This window comes from Tenrec ecaudatus, chromosome 4 (genome assembly GCF_050624435.1).
Source record: "Tenrec ecaudatus isolate mTenEca1 chromosome 4, mTenEca1.hap1, whole genome shotgun sequence".
Taxonomy (NCBI): domain Eukaryota; kingdom Metazoa; phylum Chordata; class Mammalia; order Afrosoricida; family Tenrecidae; genus Tenrec; species Tenrec ecaudatus.
This window is the reverse complement of record NC_134533.1, coordinates 19,676,698-19,694,095: the sequence shown is the minus strand read 5'-3', so window position 1 is coordinate 19,694,095 and position 17,398 is coordinate 19,676,698. Positions and strand designations below refer to the sequence as shown.

Sequence of the window (17,398 nt, the reverse complement as noted above, 5' to 3'; positions counted from 1 at the left end):
CTCTACTGGGCATATACACAGGACAGGCACAAAAAAAAACACAGCCAAACATCTGTACTCCAATGGTCATCGTGGCACAGTTCACAATTGCAAGGAGTTGGAAACAACCCAAATTTCCATCAACAGATGAATGGATCAAAAAATTGTGGTACATACATACAATGGAGTACTATGCATGCCCAAAAAGCAGTGATTAATGCATGAAGCACATTGCCACATGGGAAGAACTGGAGGAAATCATGCGAAATGAAGTAAGTCAAGTGCAAAAGGGTAAGTACAACATGAGTCCTCTGAGTTAAGTTTAAAACAAGAACACAACAACAACAAAAATGGGGCAGAGGGTCAAAGCTATTCTATACATCCATCCCTGGAGTGATGCTCAGCAACTATGGCAGGGGCCAAACCCAATCCAGGGATACATACAGCAGCCAATTAATAAGAGGGGGAGAGAAGGAGGAAAAAAAATCATGGGTGGGTGGGAGCCGACACTAACCCACCCAAGGGGAGGGTATTGTTTAAAACTCAACAGGACAGGGAGAGAGAGACCAGGCTTCAACCTAATGTGCTAAGACGTGACTACAACATACCAGCATGTATCAGGGAACCAATAGAGATGTCTACAAGCCAGCCCTAAATATGTAGACACCCTCCCTCAGAAGAATGTACTTTAGAGGACAGCACTGGGGATACACATTTTGGAGAGAGTGCATCTGATTAGAGAACACAGGAGAAACGAAAAGGGATGGAGAGGGTGGGGAGGGCATCCTGGCCGACCAATGCCTGAGGATAATATTGCTGCTCAGAGCAGACAGCGCACAGAGAAGACCATAGAGCCAGCCCCACCGTGAGACAAAGCATCCCTCAGTAAGCCATAGCAGTGCAGGGTACAATACTTGGGACACAATGCGGGAATTGTGCACAATCTGACCCCATCACGATGTGGTGAAACACTAAAAGTGTGCAACAGAGCCTCAAAGGGAGCAAAGTGATGAAGTCCCTGGGGTATACGAAAAGTTGACCTTGGAAACAATGAGGCACGCCATCAGTCTCGCCTGCAAAACACTCATTAAGGCCAACAAACACAACTTGAACTATTTATAGACATTTCCATTTTTGACAGTGGTTTTCTTTTTGTTGTTTTTGCTTTGTTGTTGTTATTGTTTTGTTGATCTTGACTTCCTTTGCTGTTTTATTTGGCTTTGTCCGGTTTTGGAGCTTATTAATGCATCTGCATGTCTATCTAGATAAGATAGCCAGGATAAATAATTCAGAGATGGAAAGAATGGAGCCAATATTTCAGGGAGGATAAAGCACAAGGAAAGGTGGGAGAACGGAAGGGGCACAGGGGAGTCCAGTCCAGGGGCAAAGGAACAACAAGTGAACTAAAATCAATAGAGAGAAGGGTGAAGAATACCTAGCGTGGCTTAATCAAGGGCAATGCAGCAGTGAGGAATTACTCAATCCAAATGAAAACCAAACATGATGGTGGGACAAGAGGAATGTAAAAGGAAATGGAGGAAAGAGCCATAAGGCAAAGACTCTTTATACAGGTCTAAATACAGGCATGTATATATGTGAATATATATCTAAGGAGAGGGGAAGAGAATTATGTGCTCATATTTATAGGTTAAGAATTAAGGTTGCCAAAGACATTGGGCTTTATCTCCAGTACTCCCTCAACACTAGAACACTTTGTTCTAACAATCTGGTATTCTGTGAAGTTCACCTACCTGATGCAACTGCTGAAGGCAAAATGGGTCTGTAAGTAAATGTGGTTAAGAAAGTTGATGATGCCCTGCTATTGAAAGATAGAGTGTTTGGAGTATTAAGGGCTTGAAGATTAACAAGTGGCCATGTAGCTGAGAAGTAACAAATTCCACATGGAAGAAGTACACCAAACTGTGTGATAATGAGATACCAATGGCATCAGGTACCAAGAACCTAAGACCCAGAGTAAAATCATACCGGAGGTGAATGGTGGGGGCAGGGGGCTGGTGGAAGGGGAGAATGGAGTGGAGAAACAAAGCCCATCTGTAGACAACTGGACAGTCCCATACAGAGGGGTCACAAGGAAGAAATGAGCTAGTCAGGGTTAAGTATAACACCGATGAAACACACAACTTTCCTCTAGTTCTTTGATGCTCTATACCCCCGCCCCCACTATCAGGACCTCAATTCTACCTTACAAATCATATTCCACCAGAACATGCACACTGCTGCGGAGAAGAGTCCCCAACACAGAGAAACCAGGATAGCTAAATCCCTCAGGGCCAACAATGAGAGTTGAGATTCCAGGAGGATTAAGGAAGGGTGGGGGGAGAACGGGGGAAATGATCACAAGGATCAATGTACAACCCCCTCTCAGGAGGACGAACACAGAAAAGTAAGTGAGGAGCAACAGAGGACAAGGTAAGATATGAAAATAATAATCTATAACTAATCAAGAGTTAGTGAGGGAGGGAGGAGGGCCTAAAAGGGGGAGCTTATATCAAGGGCTCAAGTAGGAAGAGAATGCTTTGAAAATGATGATGGCAGCATATGTGCAAATGTACTTGACATACTGGATGAATGTATGAATTGTGATAAGAGAAGTAAGGAAACCCAATAAAAGTATTTAATTTAAAAAAAGACAGTTAAAAAAAAAGTTCATGGGGAAAAATCCACAATCTTCTAATTCCTTTTTCCATGAGCTTTTTGAAATATATATACATATATTTTTCAAATATATACATACAAATATATATATATAGAGAGAGATAATATGAATGCATGCATTAGAATACCTGAAGAGAGTGCTTTCTAAAACTTGATAGAGCCATAAAGAGAAATGTCTTACAATATACAAGAATCCAAAGGAAAGATTTTTTTAAAGAAGAAAGGAGAGATATAGCGGATGTTCCCTCAAAGGTAAAAGGAATTATATTGCCTTTGACATGTACCAAATGTGTCTCAACTCACTGTCACGAGTCAATTCTGACTCATTGTGACCCTGTAGTACAGGGTAGAACTGCCTTAGGGGTTTAACAACACTATAGGCTTTTTTGGTTTGTTTGTGTTTTATTTTATTAATTGGCATACAATTCACCTATCAAAAAATACAATAGCTCCATCATATTAAGAAGACTTATGCAATCATCTCCAGAATTTTAGAATATTTTCTTCTTTCACATAGTTATGTTAGATCTCTCTGGAGAGAGAGTTGCACCTCGATCCAAGGCTCCGTGCGAGAAAGAACTCACGCCAAATCATGGCTTGTGAACCAAGTGAGTTTAATGAAAGTTAGAGGTTTCAGGTTTTACGCGGCACCCATAGGATTCCTCCCAACCATGCAGCCTGGCAGAGACTGCTCAGCGCCACGCAAATCTCTTTCCCGGCGACTCTATGTTAGATCTCTCCTCCTCACGACTCTGGGTTCCTACCTTTTCAAGGTTTCCATGGGGAGGCATGGTGGACGACCCCAGATCGACCCCATTGGCTAAACCAAATTCACCTGGCCCAGGTGGGCTGATCCAGGTTTAACACCCACCCATGCCCACGCGCGGCAAACCCAGAGCCTCTGAGCGTGTCCAGTGGGCTGCACTTTATTCTCATGCTTGGCTCTCTGAGCACGTGTCAATGGACATCCCATCCCTGCCCTATCTGCCTAATAATTATTGTTGTTAGCTCCCCATATTTCCAAAACTCTCCCATTTCATATACCAGAAAAACATACAGAAAGCCTCATATTTCTTCTGTGGAGAGGCTGGTAGTTTCAAACTGCTCATCTTGTGTGATCAGCCGAAAGCATAAATTCTACATCATCTAGGAACTTTCAAACTCAGCGAGAGAAAAGGCACATTAAGATCACATAGAAGAGTGGCAAGGGAAAGAATTGAAGACAAAAGTTCAGGCAGGAGACTTCACAATAATTCAGCTGCACGTTGTCAGCAATTTTGACAAGATCTGCCATACTGAAATTAATGGGAAATCAAATATAAAATATATTTTGAGGGTAGATGTGACAGAATGGTGAAGAAACTCTGGGTCTCAAAACCGAAAAGGTAGACAGACAGATGAATAATTCAATGAACAGATAAAGGATGTTGAAAGATATAAAAGAGCACTGAACAGATAACAGAAATACAGGCTGGAAAGACAATGGAATTTTTCATAATATTTGTGAACCCCCCACATAACAATCATAAGTGATGAACTATTTAAAATCAGAAAAAATGTGATGGTGTTCCAAGTCATGTATATATTACATATTTTTACCCATCAAAGAATGTGCCCTTCATTTTCTGGACTTGCGTATAGGAATTGTTATGGGGGAAAGAGGGATAAGTAGTATTTTAGGCAGTTACATGGTCTGGAAGAATTGCAATAAAGAGGAGTCTAGTGCAAAAGTAAATTCTGAATTGGGAGGCTAAAATTCTCAACTGGGAGGTTGAATTGTATGCAGCTGGTCCTGAACTACAAGGCAGATTCCTGCAGTCATGCTCTATTTAGAAGTCAAAATCCTCTTGAAGGAAGTCTGTCAACACATGTAATAGATCTGAATTTGGCTCAAAACATTTTTCCAGGTTTTGATCTTTGTACAATCTATGACACTGAAGGAAGAGTCCCAAATATGGGACTGAGGTAGAAAGAAAGAACTGTGAAGATTACTATGCCAATAAGCTAAATAAAATGGAAATGTGTTAGGAATTTGCGTGAGAAGATACTGTATTTTAAAGGATTAAATGAATAAAAACACAATAAGTCAACCAAGGGTACTGGGACAACTGTATCTCCACGTGCTAAAGAATGAGATGGGACATACAATGCACTGAGATGGATGGAGAATGGATAAAGACAATGTGGAATCTTTCATGAAAACAATGTTCTTTTTTTAATATGGGGAGATATTTAAATATATATATTTATATATATATATATATTTTAGATAGGCCTATCCTCATTTCCTCTGAGATGGTGATTCAGAAAATTGTAATGGCTAGAATACTTCAGCTCCAGTATCTTTCTTTTTAAAAATAGTTCCACTGATATGCAATTCACACTTACAGGGTTAAGTTGCTTTTTAAAAAGAGTTGATTAGACATCATCATTATAAATTGTGTTAGTCCTCCCTCACACTGCCTGCATTCATTTCATGTTCCCTAATCCCTCTCATTCTCTACATACCCAATCCCTGATAAATCAATGCATCAATTATTATCTCCACTCATCCCCACGTTCTGTTTGTTTTCAACAGGAAAACATAATAGAAACAACAAGAAAATGATACAGAAAGAAAAATAATAATATATAGATAGTAAAAATAAAGAGTAAGAAAGAAAAGACCACCAGAAATATTGTTAAAGGCCAGAGAAGGAATTTCTGTTGTGGAACAAGCAAGAAATACTTAAAATTATAATAAATTGAGGTTGGGCCAAGAGGGAGACCAACTGGCCAAGTATCATATTATACATTATTTCAATCTACCATAATCAGTTTTCTAATAACCGCTGTCTAATAGAAAAGTTGTTTGAGTCCCTCGCCTATGGCTAGAGGAGATCTGCCAGAGGCCTAACGTGACTAGGCACTCTGAAGATAGATTTTGCGTTCCCAGTGTCCTTCATACCCTTCTACATATTTTGGGAGGGGAGGGTAACAAATTAAGCTCTGATACTTTTCTGTCTATCATATTTGAATTTTGTATTGTCATCTTTGCATTACACATGCTAGTGTGCTTCTTCCTTGTGGATTTAGTTGACACTTCACTTAGATGGTTGCTTGTTTAAATACAAGTCTTTAAGATCTCAGACTCTATTTCAATTGATAGCGAGGAACCATCTGCTTTCTTCACATTGTGCTATAGAACCTTTATCTTCAGTGATCTCTTAATGAAAGCAAGTATTGAGCAGCGCCCTGTTATATGCATTTACTATTCATTGATTTGTAAGGTTTCTCAAGTCGGTCATACCTCAGGCCGTGGCTTTGTACACTGAAGGCATTCACATCAAAGCCTTTTTTTGTAATCCAAGTGTCTTTATGAAAGACACGAGAAGTTTCAAGTTTTACAGTCTCAAAAGAATCCATACTGTTTAAGGGAAGCGTGGTGAGATGGACAGAAACCACACTGGGTCTCACAACTGGTCATGAGAAACCTCATGGAGCAACACACCCAAAGGTGCAGAACTGGAGAGGGATTCCAGGGTCCAAGGGACTGAGGGAGAAAGGGCAACCAGACCGAGGTCAGAGAGAGCATGGGGGAAGACAGAGTCTGTGATCATCAAGTAGACCCTAAGGGGGCCTGTCCAAGTGCAGCTCAGCTGTGTACACCTCCACCCTACAGCCTGCCTCTGACCAGGAAAAGGGCAGAAGAGCATAAGGGGAAGTCCCAGAGTGGGCTTCCTGCCTTGATCTTGGCCCATCCTCTGGCTAGGGGATGCGTGGTTGAAGGTATTTGTTGACTGCGTTGACTGTGTTAAGCCCACAAGGGTGAAGTTGCAGGCCCAGGCCCAGTTTGGGTGCCCAGGTGTACTTCTCACCTGTCTTGGGGCTTAAATATAAGCATGCTCAGTTGGGGTCTTCGTAAATTTCTAATGATCCCCTGTGTTCTTCCAAACCTCCTTTTTTGGGGCCCCTTGCAGGCATGAGAGGGACAACCACCTCACAGATTGGAGTTAGAATAAAGTGGGCACCCTGAATCCATCTATTTCTTCATGGTATATAAACAATTCTGGTTTACTTTAGCAGTCAAAGTCTGACAAAAACAAAAACTGCAACAACCAAATTTTTAAAAATCCACAAAAACACAGAAGCAAACAAACAAAAATCCCCCAAAACAAACAAACAAAAAATGAAACGAAGAAAAGAGAAAATATTGTCAATCAGCACTCTAAGGAATAAGGCAATTGCATTGATAGCATCAATAATTTATTAACGGCATAGAATTCAAGGTATTATTGACATAAGGAATTTAGGGGAGTATAATCCAATCTGAGCTGTAATTCATGAGTTGTTGCTTTGTACAGATTGATTTCTTAGTTGATTGAGTTCTGTTTACATTAAGCATGGATTTTGGGGCTATAGGAAATTTTCCTGTAACATTCCTTTCATGGGCAGATCCTTGCCTGTCAGATTAATCTCTTTCATATTACTCCAAGGGGAACATTGAGATATTAAAAATATGGTGATTCTGACTGCCCTTTCATTGGATGCCCACTGAGCCAGTGGTTTCACCAAAAGACCAATGACACTCTATATTAGGCAGGGTTCTCTAGAGAAACAAAACCAAGACACTTATGGATAGATTGAAAGATAGATAGATAGATAGATAGATAGTTAGATAGATAGATAGATAGATAGATAGATAGATAGATAGATAGATAGATAGATACAGCAAAAAAGGGTTATAACAGCTAATTAGTCCACACAGCAGTATAGAGGGTTCAGTTCAACTCACTTTCATGGAACAGTTAATACACTGGAGATTCTTCAACTGAAAAGGACTGCTGGATCCAAGGTCAAGGAAGCTCACAGCTGAGTCTTCTTTGAGGCAATGCAGGAATTCTACCCACAGGTAGCAAAATAGGGATGCTGACTTTCTTTACTTTGATGTAATCCATGTTGAAGCCTATATTCCTTGATGATCATATGCAAGTGGTTAAAGTTCTCTTTTCTTTTAGCCAGCAAGTTTGTGTCATCTGCATATTGCAAGTTTTTTAAAAAATAAATCTCCCTCTGATCTTGATGCTGAATTATTTTTTATATAGTCAGCTATTATGATTATTGGAACAGTAAATTGATTAAAGATGTATGGCAAAAGGATCCTGCTGTATACTTATCTTAATTTTAAAGCATGCAATAATCTATGTTCCATTATGCAACTACCTCTGGGTTCATGTACAGGTTCCGAATGAAGACAATAATGTATCCTAGAATTTCCATACTTCCCAAGGCTATCCATAGTTTATTTTGATCTACCTCAATAATTTTATGTAAGCAATAACAAGTAGGAAATATTTTTCTGGTATTCTTTAAGATCTATCTGACACTAGCAATGATATTCCTCATTCCATGTATTCTTCTGATTTTAGCTGGAGTTTCTGGAAGTTCCCTGTCAATTTAATGCTGCAGGATTTATTGAACCTTATTCAGCAAATGTTACTTACATGTAATATTATTGATATTGTTCAATGATTTGCACAAAATGTTGTGTCACCTTTATTTGGAATGGGTGAAAAAATGGACCTCTTCTAGTCTGTTGGCTATGTAAATATATACACAGTTATACAGGAAAAGTAGTAGACAAGCAATCCATTGGGCACCATAGTATTCTAAATTATGTTTTATAATTCCTTTGCAGTTTTTATTCAAATTAACAGATAGTAGGCACAAAGTTTATTGAGGAATGGAGATATATGCATCATTTGTTTATGCAAACACATAAACATACACTACACACACATAGTCTATCTTTTGGAGCTTGGGTGGTGTGGTTAATTATATGTAAGCTGTTAACCCCAAGGTCAGCAGTTCGATATGGTGAGAAACTCCATGAAAGAAATATAAGGTTTTTATGATCATGTTAAAATGTACAGCCTGGGAAATTAAAAGTCACAATAAGCCAGAATTGACTCAATGGGAGTCAGTTATTGATTTCTGAGCCCATTGAATTATAAGAGTGAGGGAAAGCACAATTTTAACAGAAGTACAGCAAATTTTTGCAGTCTTAACTTTTCATTGTATAATGTCTTTTCATTGTATAATGCCATGGACTCTGTTACATGAATTTCATAACAATCCACTGGGGATGTATATGAACATTTACATTTTACAGAGAAAATACAATTGGCTTTTATTTCAGTGCATTTGGTCAGTGTTCTGAGTAGTATAAGGCACACATTTGAGAAGAGGAGTTTTGGTCATGTAGTTGCATCTACTATTTGCTTTATGACTTGACCACATAATCTTTGAGCCGTAGAAAAGATAGGAGTTTTATTTTATTTATCTATTTGTTTTGGATTTGGTTTTAGTTTTACAAAGTAAATTATTTTTACCAAATTGCAAAACCAAGTTATTTATTAAAAATTCTCGAGCACACCTGAAGTTCTATGATTAGTTCCACTCTCAAGAGACGAGAAGTGATATTAATGATGCAACCTTTGGACATCTGAGATTAAATCTAGAAAATGAACTTCAGTTTAAGTCCCCAAAGGAAGAAAAATATAGTAAACATAAAACTCCTTTAAGAATCATTAAAGTTGGCCTTCTTCATATATAAGCCCCATATACTCTGAACTTGGCTTAGCTGAGAGTATGTGTAACGAGAGACTATGTAAGTTTTTTTTTTTAAATTCTATTACTTTTCCATGTCTTTATACTAAAGTAATTAGGTGCTGGTTTTGGAACCTTGATATTATTCCAGTAGCATCATAAAACACTAAATTATTTTGTATTAATTTAATGAAAGTGGTTCTCAATGAAGTGGCTCTCTTGAGAAAGTTAATATTTAAATTTAATACTTGATTTACACATATACTTGATTTACACATATATCGATTTAAATTAATACTTGATTTACACATATTTAATTATACAGATTTAATACTTTTTTACACATAGATCCATTTAAATTACATGTATATTTATGAAAAATCCTTTAACATAATATCTAATAATTTTGAAATGACTTAGTTTTACACTAAGAAACATTATTCTTCCCAGAATTTTGCAAACCTTTAAATTAAATCTTGGTAATAATTTAGGCTCAATTTGTTTTTCATAATTGTGATTACAATATATTGGAAATTATTTTTATTTTCTATGGGTTAGTTACTTCATCCTGTCTTTAATAAAATCAGGGTAAGCGAAGAGATTCTTAATTGCCAGAGCTTAAGATGTATTTTACTACAGCAAGTTAGTACTACATATTATAATACTAGTGTATATGATTAGAATATTTTTGCATTAATGCATTTCCATTAATAGCAACCTTTAGGATGTCCTATTAGTTTTTTCAGCAAATTAAAATTTTGTAGTTTTTAAATATTATTTTTAACTGTAAAAATTTAGGCTTTCATTATTATTTGAGATATTTTTAATTTTTAGTTCTAGGAACCATTTTAAATCATAAACCATTCATTGCTTACTATCTTAATGATTGCTTACTGTCTTAATGTAGATATGCATGCATCCAACTATGATTTCGTATATGTGATATAACATGTCTATAGCATTCAATCAAATGCACATTCGATTGTATACCATTGTTCAAAATAACAGGACAAAATTTCTGAAATAGATTGCATGTGTTAAAACTAATCATTTTATATAGATTACGTGAGCAAAATTATATTTTACAGACAAAACTCTATGAAGCATGTACACTTTAATGAACAATAATTCCTAATTCCACAGAATGCAGAAAGAATCATTATGATAAACAGGAACTATCTCTTTTTTATAACTTTTTATAAAATTGTAAGTTAAATGAGTGTTTACATTTCAGATCATCAATTTGTAACCAGCATTTAGATCAAACCTCCCATGAGTTTATCATTCATCTCCTCCTTGATTTATCTTCTCTATCTTGTGGGCTACTACACTCTATTTCACCCAATTTAACACCTGTCAACAGTCTAACTCAATTCATTGATTTATCTTCCAATCCTTTCCCTTCTTGTCTTGACATTCTTCAAAGTCTGTTCCTATTGTGATGAGAGTTTTTATTGTGCTGTTTTTTTCCTTATAACCGTGGTCTCATATAATATTTTCCTTTTAGGATTAACCAGCTGAACTCACTCAGTATATTATTCTCAGTCTTCATCCACATCATGAGCTATTCGGATTTCTGTTTGCCTGTCTTCTCTATTTCACTGAAGTGAAAGAAGCTTTCAGCTTTCTAATTTATCTGAGTAATATATCTATATTTAACTGTGTTCCTGATCAGATGGTTGAATATGTTTAATATACCTTAGGAGCCAAATATGAAAGTACACATTAGGTGAGAAAATTCTTTTATTTCTCACACTGAATTCCTTTCAACATGACTTTTCATGATACTCATCTCAAGGTACGTATTATTTAATTTGAAACATTTGGTTTTAAGCCATTCTTTTCCTAAGAGAATATGCATAGTTATTAGTTTCCTAAAAGAGACTTAACTTATCTGGAAGGCATCACTGAGTGGTAGTAAACTCCTGCATTTTGTGAGAATGAATACATGTGCTATTTCATTCCAATGGTGTGGCATAGCCATCAATAGCACTTTGCTTCCTTTATTGTTTTTGTTTTTAATAATGAGTTCAACAAGCAAAATATGGTTGTTCAAATATCCAAATAAACTGATTAAAGTCATATGAAGTTGCTTGATTTCATTGGGGAAAATACTGCCTTTTGATAATTCCATTCAAATGCACAGTCATTGAGGGGAAAATCTCAGAAATGGCAACATGGCAATTAAAACTAATGGGGCAATAATTTCTGAACTATCTTTTTTTTACATTTTATTAGGGGCTCATAGAACTCTTATCACAATCCATACATATACATACATCAATTGTATAAAGCAATCCGTACATTCTTTGCCCTAATCATTTTCAAAGCATTTGCTCTCCACTTAAACCCTTTGCACCAGGTCCTCTTTTTTTCCCCTCCCTCCCTGTTCCCACCCCCTCTCTCATGAGCCCTTGATTATTTATAGATTGTTATCACATGTGACCTCCTCCCTGGGAGACGGACAGCAGAGAAGGGGAGGGGAGGGAACTATCTTTTCTTAAAAATATCTTTTTCACTTCCATTGTGAAACCTCAAATACAACCAAATATTGGATACATGTTTAGATTTTTAGTAAATATTCCTGACCTTCTTAGACATGACTTTGTGCAAGAAAGCTGGACATAAGCTAATGGCAAACACTTGAGAGAATAAATATATGAATGGAAAGCAGAAAGATCAAGAGGCTGGCGATGGATCCAAAATGGCTTTGTTTGTATCCCAGCTTCTACAATAAAAAGGCAAATGTTTTTGCTTAGGTCATTAAATCTCTCAGTGGTTATTTTTCCTTAAGTATAACCCATAGGATCCCAAATTTATGTGTCCTTAAGATCCCTTTTCAGAAAAAAAGAGAGAGAGAATAACTGAAGGTTCACAAGCAATGAAAAACGATTTCACTATAGCCTATAATGCAGAATAAAAATGTTGGTCACTCCTTTTGCAGCCCCCTGGATATGGATCATTCCACTACCCCACCCAGAGGGCAGTATGTGCAACTTGGGGAAACACTAGTCTAAAACAAGAAATCCTATTGAATTTTTTATGATTGTTTACTAGAGCAGACAATTGCGCCCAGTAAATCTTAACAATTAGTGCTAAGAAGGACTTTAGTGCTAATGGATTATGTGCTCAGCTCCAAACTGAAAAGGTGCAGGTTCAAGTGAACACAGAAGCCCTTCAGAAGAAAGAGCTGGTGCTCTACCTCTGAAACCAGCCAGTGAAAACCCTCAGAAGCACAGCAAGCCTCTGACACACACATGTGGGCTCTGGGTTACTTAGGTCTGTGTCCCCCATGCTCTTCAGTCAGGACACTTTTTGCTGATAATAGTGGAAAAATAATAAAAGCTTGCATTGCATTGTCAACCACAGAATATGAAAACTATAGTTTTATGTAGTTTATCATAATAAACTCCTGTTAAGATATATCTTCACACAATTTAATTAGATTTTAAAATAACACTGATATTTATGAGTTTGATTCATTCTTCAGGGATCCATCGCTAACATGATGAAAACTGGGGGAAAAGTGACATCTCTTTGATTCCACGTTCAGCCCATGTGATCTTTCCCTGTGCTCTTGACTTCCTCTCTGCTCACTTTCTTTTATACCTGGGTCCTGTTTTTCTGTGCTGTGATTTTGAGACATTTCTTTTTGTAGTGTGCATCAGGTCATTTTTAGAGAAACACTTTGAAATTGTACATAAGTAAAACCAGCAGAGAATTTATATTTTTTTCCTCTGTAGCCACAAACAGTAGCTAGAAATACTATACAAAACTGATTAGTATAATATGAACAATAGTGGTGTTATAGGAACTCTGATATTTATGATAACATAGCCTTGTTTGTACAATATAAATTCTAGTGTATTGGTTCTTTTTATGGAGTATCTGTAAATAAGCAAATGAGATTGCAAATCATTCTTGTTCTACTTTATTTTAATGCTTTCCCCATAAAGAGCATCCCAAAAGAAAACAAGTTACTATTAAGAAACAAAATAAAATGTTCTTTGCATTCTTTTTTTAAGTTGACCTTATTTCCAATATATAAATTCATTTTTATTTTCTATTCTATCATCCATATTAGTGGTAGAAACAAATTGCTGCTTCCACGCAAATCATTTTACTTTTTTCATGCAACAGTGGGATTTGATTTACTGTACTTCACATGACCAGAGATAAAAACATACATGGGATATATTTATAAATCAAGAATGGAGCATTTTGTTTTAATTTAGCAATGCCTTGAAGAATAACCCTAACACTCACTCTATTTCCAACACAGTAGAAATCATGTTCCATGAAGACTAAGCTCTTATGTTCTTCCTGAGTTTTCTAAGGACATAAATCTGGCTTAAACAGAAAACATTTTTAGCGAACTGATTTCTAGATATTGAATTTATTCTCCAGTTGAATAGACATAGAAAAGACCTGACAAAGGTAGAAGATCTGGTAAGCTTATATAAAGGTGGAGATTGATATGCTATATCCTGCATATATATGCCCACACTTATTTACATGGAGTCTATGCCAAGTCAGAGTGGCCCTATAGGACAGGATAGAGCCGCTGTGAGTTCCCAAGACTGTAACCCTTTACGGGAGTAGAAAGTCCTGTGTTTTTTCCTCAGAGAAGCTGGTGGTTTTGAACTGAGAACTTTAAGGGAGCAGAAGATAAAGATAGAGATAGAAGAGAGATCTTCATAGAAGACAGTATTAAAATAAGCTAATAAAATTATAGAACCAATACAATTACACAACTTACACTGGATGTTAATGAAATAGGATATTGCATCCTTAATATACTCTAATTTTAAGTAGAAAATTAAAAAACAGCTAACGGTGGCTTTTCTTTCTTGCTCACAAGATCTGACCATAAGATGAGGCTGAAAGAGTCTGAGGTCTGAGATTTTGGGAGGAAGAAGATGTATTTTTCATGGAAGGCAGGACCTTGAGCTCCATGGTATGTAGACCAACATGAACAGGTTAGCTTTGGATAAGGGAAGATTTGTTATCATAAGTTATAATTCTGACAACCCTGGCTTCTATATCTCATAGACAAAGTGAAAGGTTTGGGAGCAGGCATTTTGTATTTGTCAATAGTTTTGTTATTTAGTAGAATTATCTTAACCCGTTTGTGTCATGTGGAAACTGAGAACATGTATATGAAATAATTTCTAGTGTCAATAAATTGCATCAATGTAAATGATTTTACTATTCCCAAACAAAAGTTCATTTTTTTTCTTCATTTGACTGCAGGCCAAACAAAACTATCCCATGCAATTATGAAAACTGGATCATGGAAGAAGCCATATTCTTTTTCATCTGAGTGAAATTTTCTTGGTCCTCCACTGAAGAGATTTATACCAAAAACCTAAATCCATACATGGCAGGTAGGAATCAGACAGGTGTGAGGGAGTTCCTTCTAGTAGGATTAACTGAAAATCCTCATTTGCAGATCCCTCTCTTTTTTATCTTTGCTTTCATTTATTGCATCACTCTGCTAGGCAATGGAGGGATGATCATTTTAATTAGGTTAAATACCCGACTCCACACGCCAATGTACTTCTTCCTGAGCAACCTCTCTTTCTGTGATATCTGCTACTCTACCGGCATTGCTCCTAAGATGCTGGGAAATTTCTTATCAGAGCATAAATCCAGCACCTTTTCTGGTTGTGTACTGCAGAGTTTCTTTTTTGCAGTGTATGTAACCACAGAAGTCATCCTCCTATCGGTGATGGCTTACGACCGCTTTGTGGCAATAGCTAGTCCCCTGTTGTATACAGTCATCATGACTCAAAGGCTGTGCATTAGCATGGTCCTTATCTCATACTTAGGTGGACTCATTAATTCCTTGACGCACACAATTGGTTTGCTCAGACTAGACTTCTGTGGTCCTAATATCGTGAACCACTATTTCTGTGACATTCCCCCTCTTTTAAAGCTTTCTTGCTCTGACGCTCACACCAATGAGATGCTGCTTTTGATCTTCTCTGGTTGCATTGCAATGTTCACTTTCATCATCATCATTGTCTCCTATGTCCGCATCATCATTGCCATCCAGAGAATCCGCTCAACTGAGGGAAGGCGCAAGGCCTTCTCCACGTGTGTCTCTCATCTGACTGCTGTTATCTTATTCTATGGGTCTCTGACCTTTAGTTATATCCAACCCAGCTCCCAATATTCCCTGGAACAGGAGAAGGTTTCATCTGTGTTTTATACATTGGTGATCCCCATGCTAAACCCACTGATCTATAGCCTTAGGAATAAGGATGTAAAAGATGCTGCTAAAAGGTCAATATTGTGGAAGAGAACTCCCAATTGACTCAGTGACATGATTGTTCTAAGATGACTTTAATCTGTAGAAGTAGGAGAAGTATAATACTGTTTCACAAATATAATTATAAGGATAAATATAATAAAAATATGCAATTAATGGCATATTGACATGAAAATGAGTGTCATTCTAATTAGTTTTTCATGTTTTATCAATTTAAATTTTCTTTTAATTTTTCATTTCCTTCAAAGGAATAAATTATTTTAAACATACTTTGTACTATAATGGCAAAAAAACTGGCCTTGAATTGAAAAGAGTGAGGCCTTTTGCTTCGAGTCAAAACAATACTCTATCCTGAGGAAATTATAAAATATATTAATGTCTTAGAAAAAGAATAAAATATTCCCTTTGTCTCATTGTCCAAATTTTCTCATGAAACTTGACTTTGTTCTAAAAATTCACTAGTTAGAAAAATTGCATATACGTACTGACAGCCATATTCACACATATGTGTCCTCCATTTTGTTTTAAATATACATATCTCAATAGTATCTTAGGAAAAATGGTGATGGACTTCTATACCATCGAAGTTTAAGATATAGAGGAAAATAAGTGAGATAAACTGGGAGCACTGGGCTATAGAAACTGGGAAGGGCTATTTTAGGGGATCAGAATCAATTTTTATCTCTCACATGGATCCGTTAAATAAAAACAGTAGATAAAAACCTGAAAAGTCATTGAGGCCATAGGTGTGAAAGGAATTTGATGTAGCTAACATGTATTGAAACTCTCAAATGATGAAGAGGTGAAGTCTTATGTGGAATATAACTTGAAATCTTCAGGGGGAAAAAAAGGTGATACTGCTACCAACATAATGGATAGAGGAACAAGTTGGGGAAAATTACTCTAAGCCTATAAAAGTAAAAAGGTTTGGGTTGGGTAGTACAGAGAAGTAGAAAAATTTTAAAGAATTCTTATAAATTGGCATCAACATTTGAAAAATAATGAGACATGAATTTTCAGGGAATGTTTCTGTGATGAATAAAAGGCTTTGAAACTGAATAACTAGCAAATAAATTGGCTAAGGGTGAAAGATATGTTTATGTACATGAATATGTGAGTATATTTATTTTAAAAAGTTCATGGAACATAGAAAAATACAGAAAGTTACCAAACTCTTTCTATGAAGCTAGTATAACTCTGATACCTAAAGTAGGCAAGGATCCCACAATAATTGAGAACTACAGACCAAAATCCCTAAGGAACATTGATGCACAAATCCTTAACAATATACTGACCAATAGAATACAAAAGCATATAAAAAAGTATTTCACCATGATCAAGTGGCATTCTTACCAGCGATGCAGGGATGGTTCAGCATACAAAAGACCCTTAGTATTATTCACATTGACAGGAAAAAAATATAAGAACCACATGATAATATCAATAGATGTGCAAAAAGTATTAGATAACTTCTAACACCCATTCCTGTTTAAAACACTGAAAAAGATAGGAGTTGAAGGAAACAACCTATGCATGAAAAAAAAAAACCAACATGGTGATCATGGAGAAAATACAAAAGCAATTTCACTGAAAATGGGGGCCAGACAAGGATGCTCCTTGTCCACAGTCCTATACCATAAGTCCTAGCTTACAACATAACAAAGAAGAGATATCAAAGTATTCATCTGGGAAAGAAAGAGGTGAAGCTATTGTTATTCACAGATGATAGAATGTTATATATGGAAAATCCTCTAAACTCTGGAGAGGTATGTTGGAGGTGATAGAGGAATATAGCAGAGTGGCAGGATACAAGTTCAACAACCAGAAGTCTATTGACTGTCATAACCATCAGACAAGACCACAGAAAAAGGGATCAAAGAG

At 36.6% G+C, this 17,398-nt stretch overlaps 1 protein-coding gene across 1 annotated transcript; it reads left to right on the top strand.

The window, feature by feature from the left end:
* Window positions 1-14,623: 14,623 nt before the first annotated feature.
* LOC142445713 (olfactory receptor 5J3-like) lies at window positions 14,624-15,562 on the top strand. Its single transcript, XM_075547645.1, has one exon. The coding sequence runs from the start codon at window positions 14,624-14,626 to the stop codon at window positions 15,560-15,562; it is 939 nt and encodes a 312-aa protein (XP_075403760.1).
* Window positions 15,563-17,398: the final 1,836 nt, after the last annotated feature.

Excerpts from the sequence above, each read along its gene's own strand:
- LOC142445713 (XM_075547645.1), top strand. The coding sequence starts at position 14,624 with ATGGCAGGTAGGAATCAGACAGGTGTGAGGGAGTTCCTTCTAGTAGGA.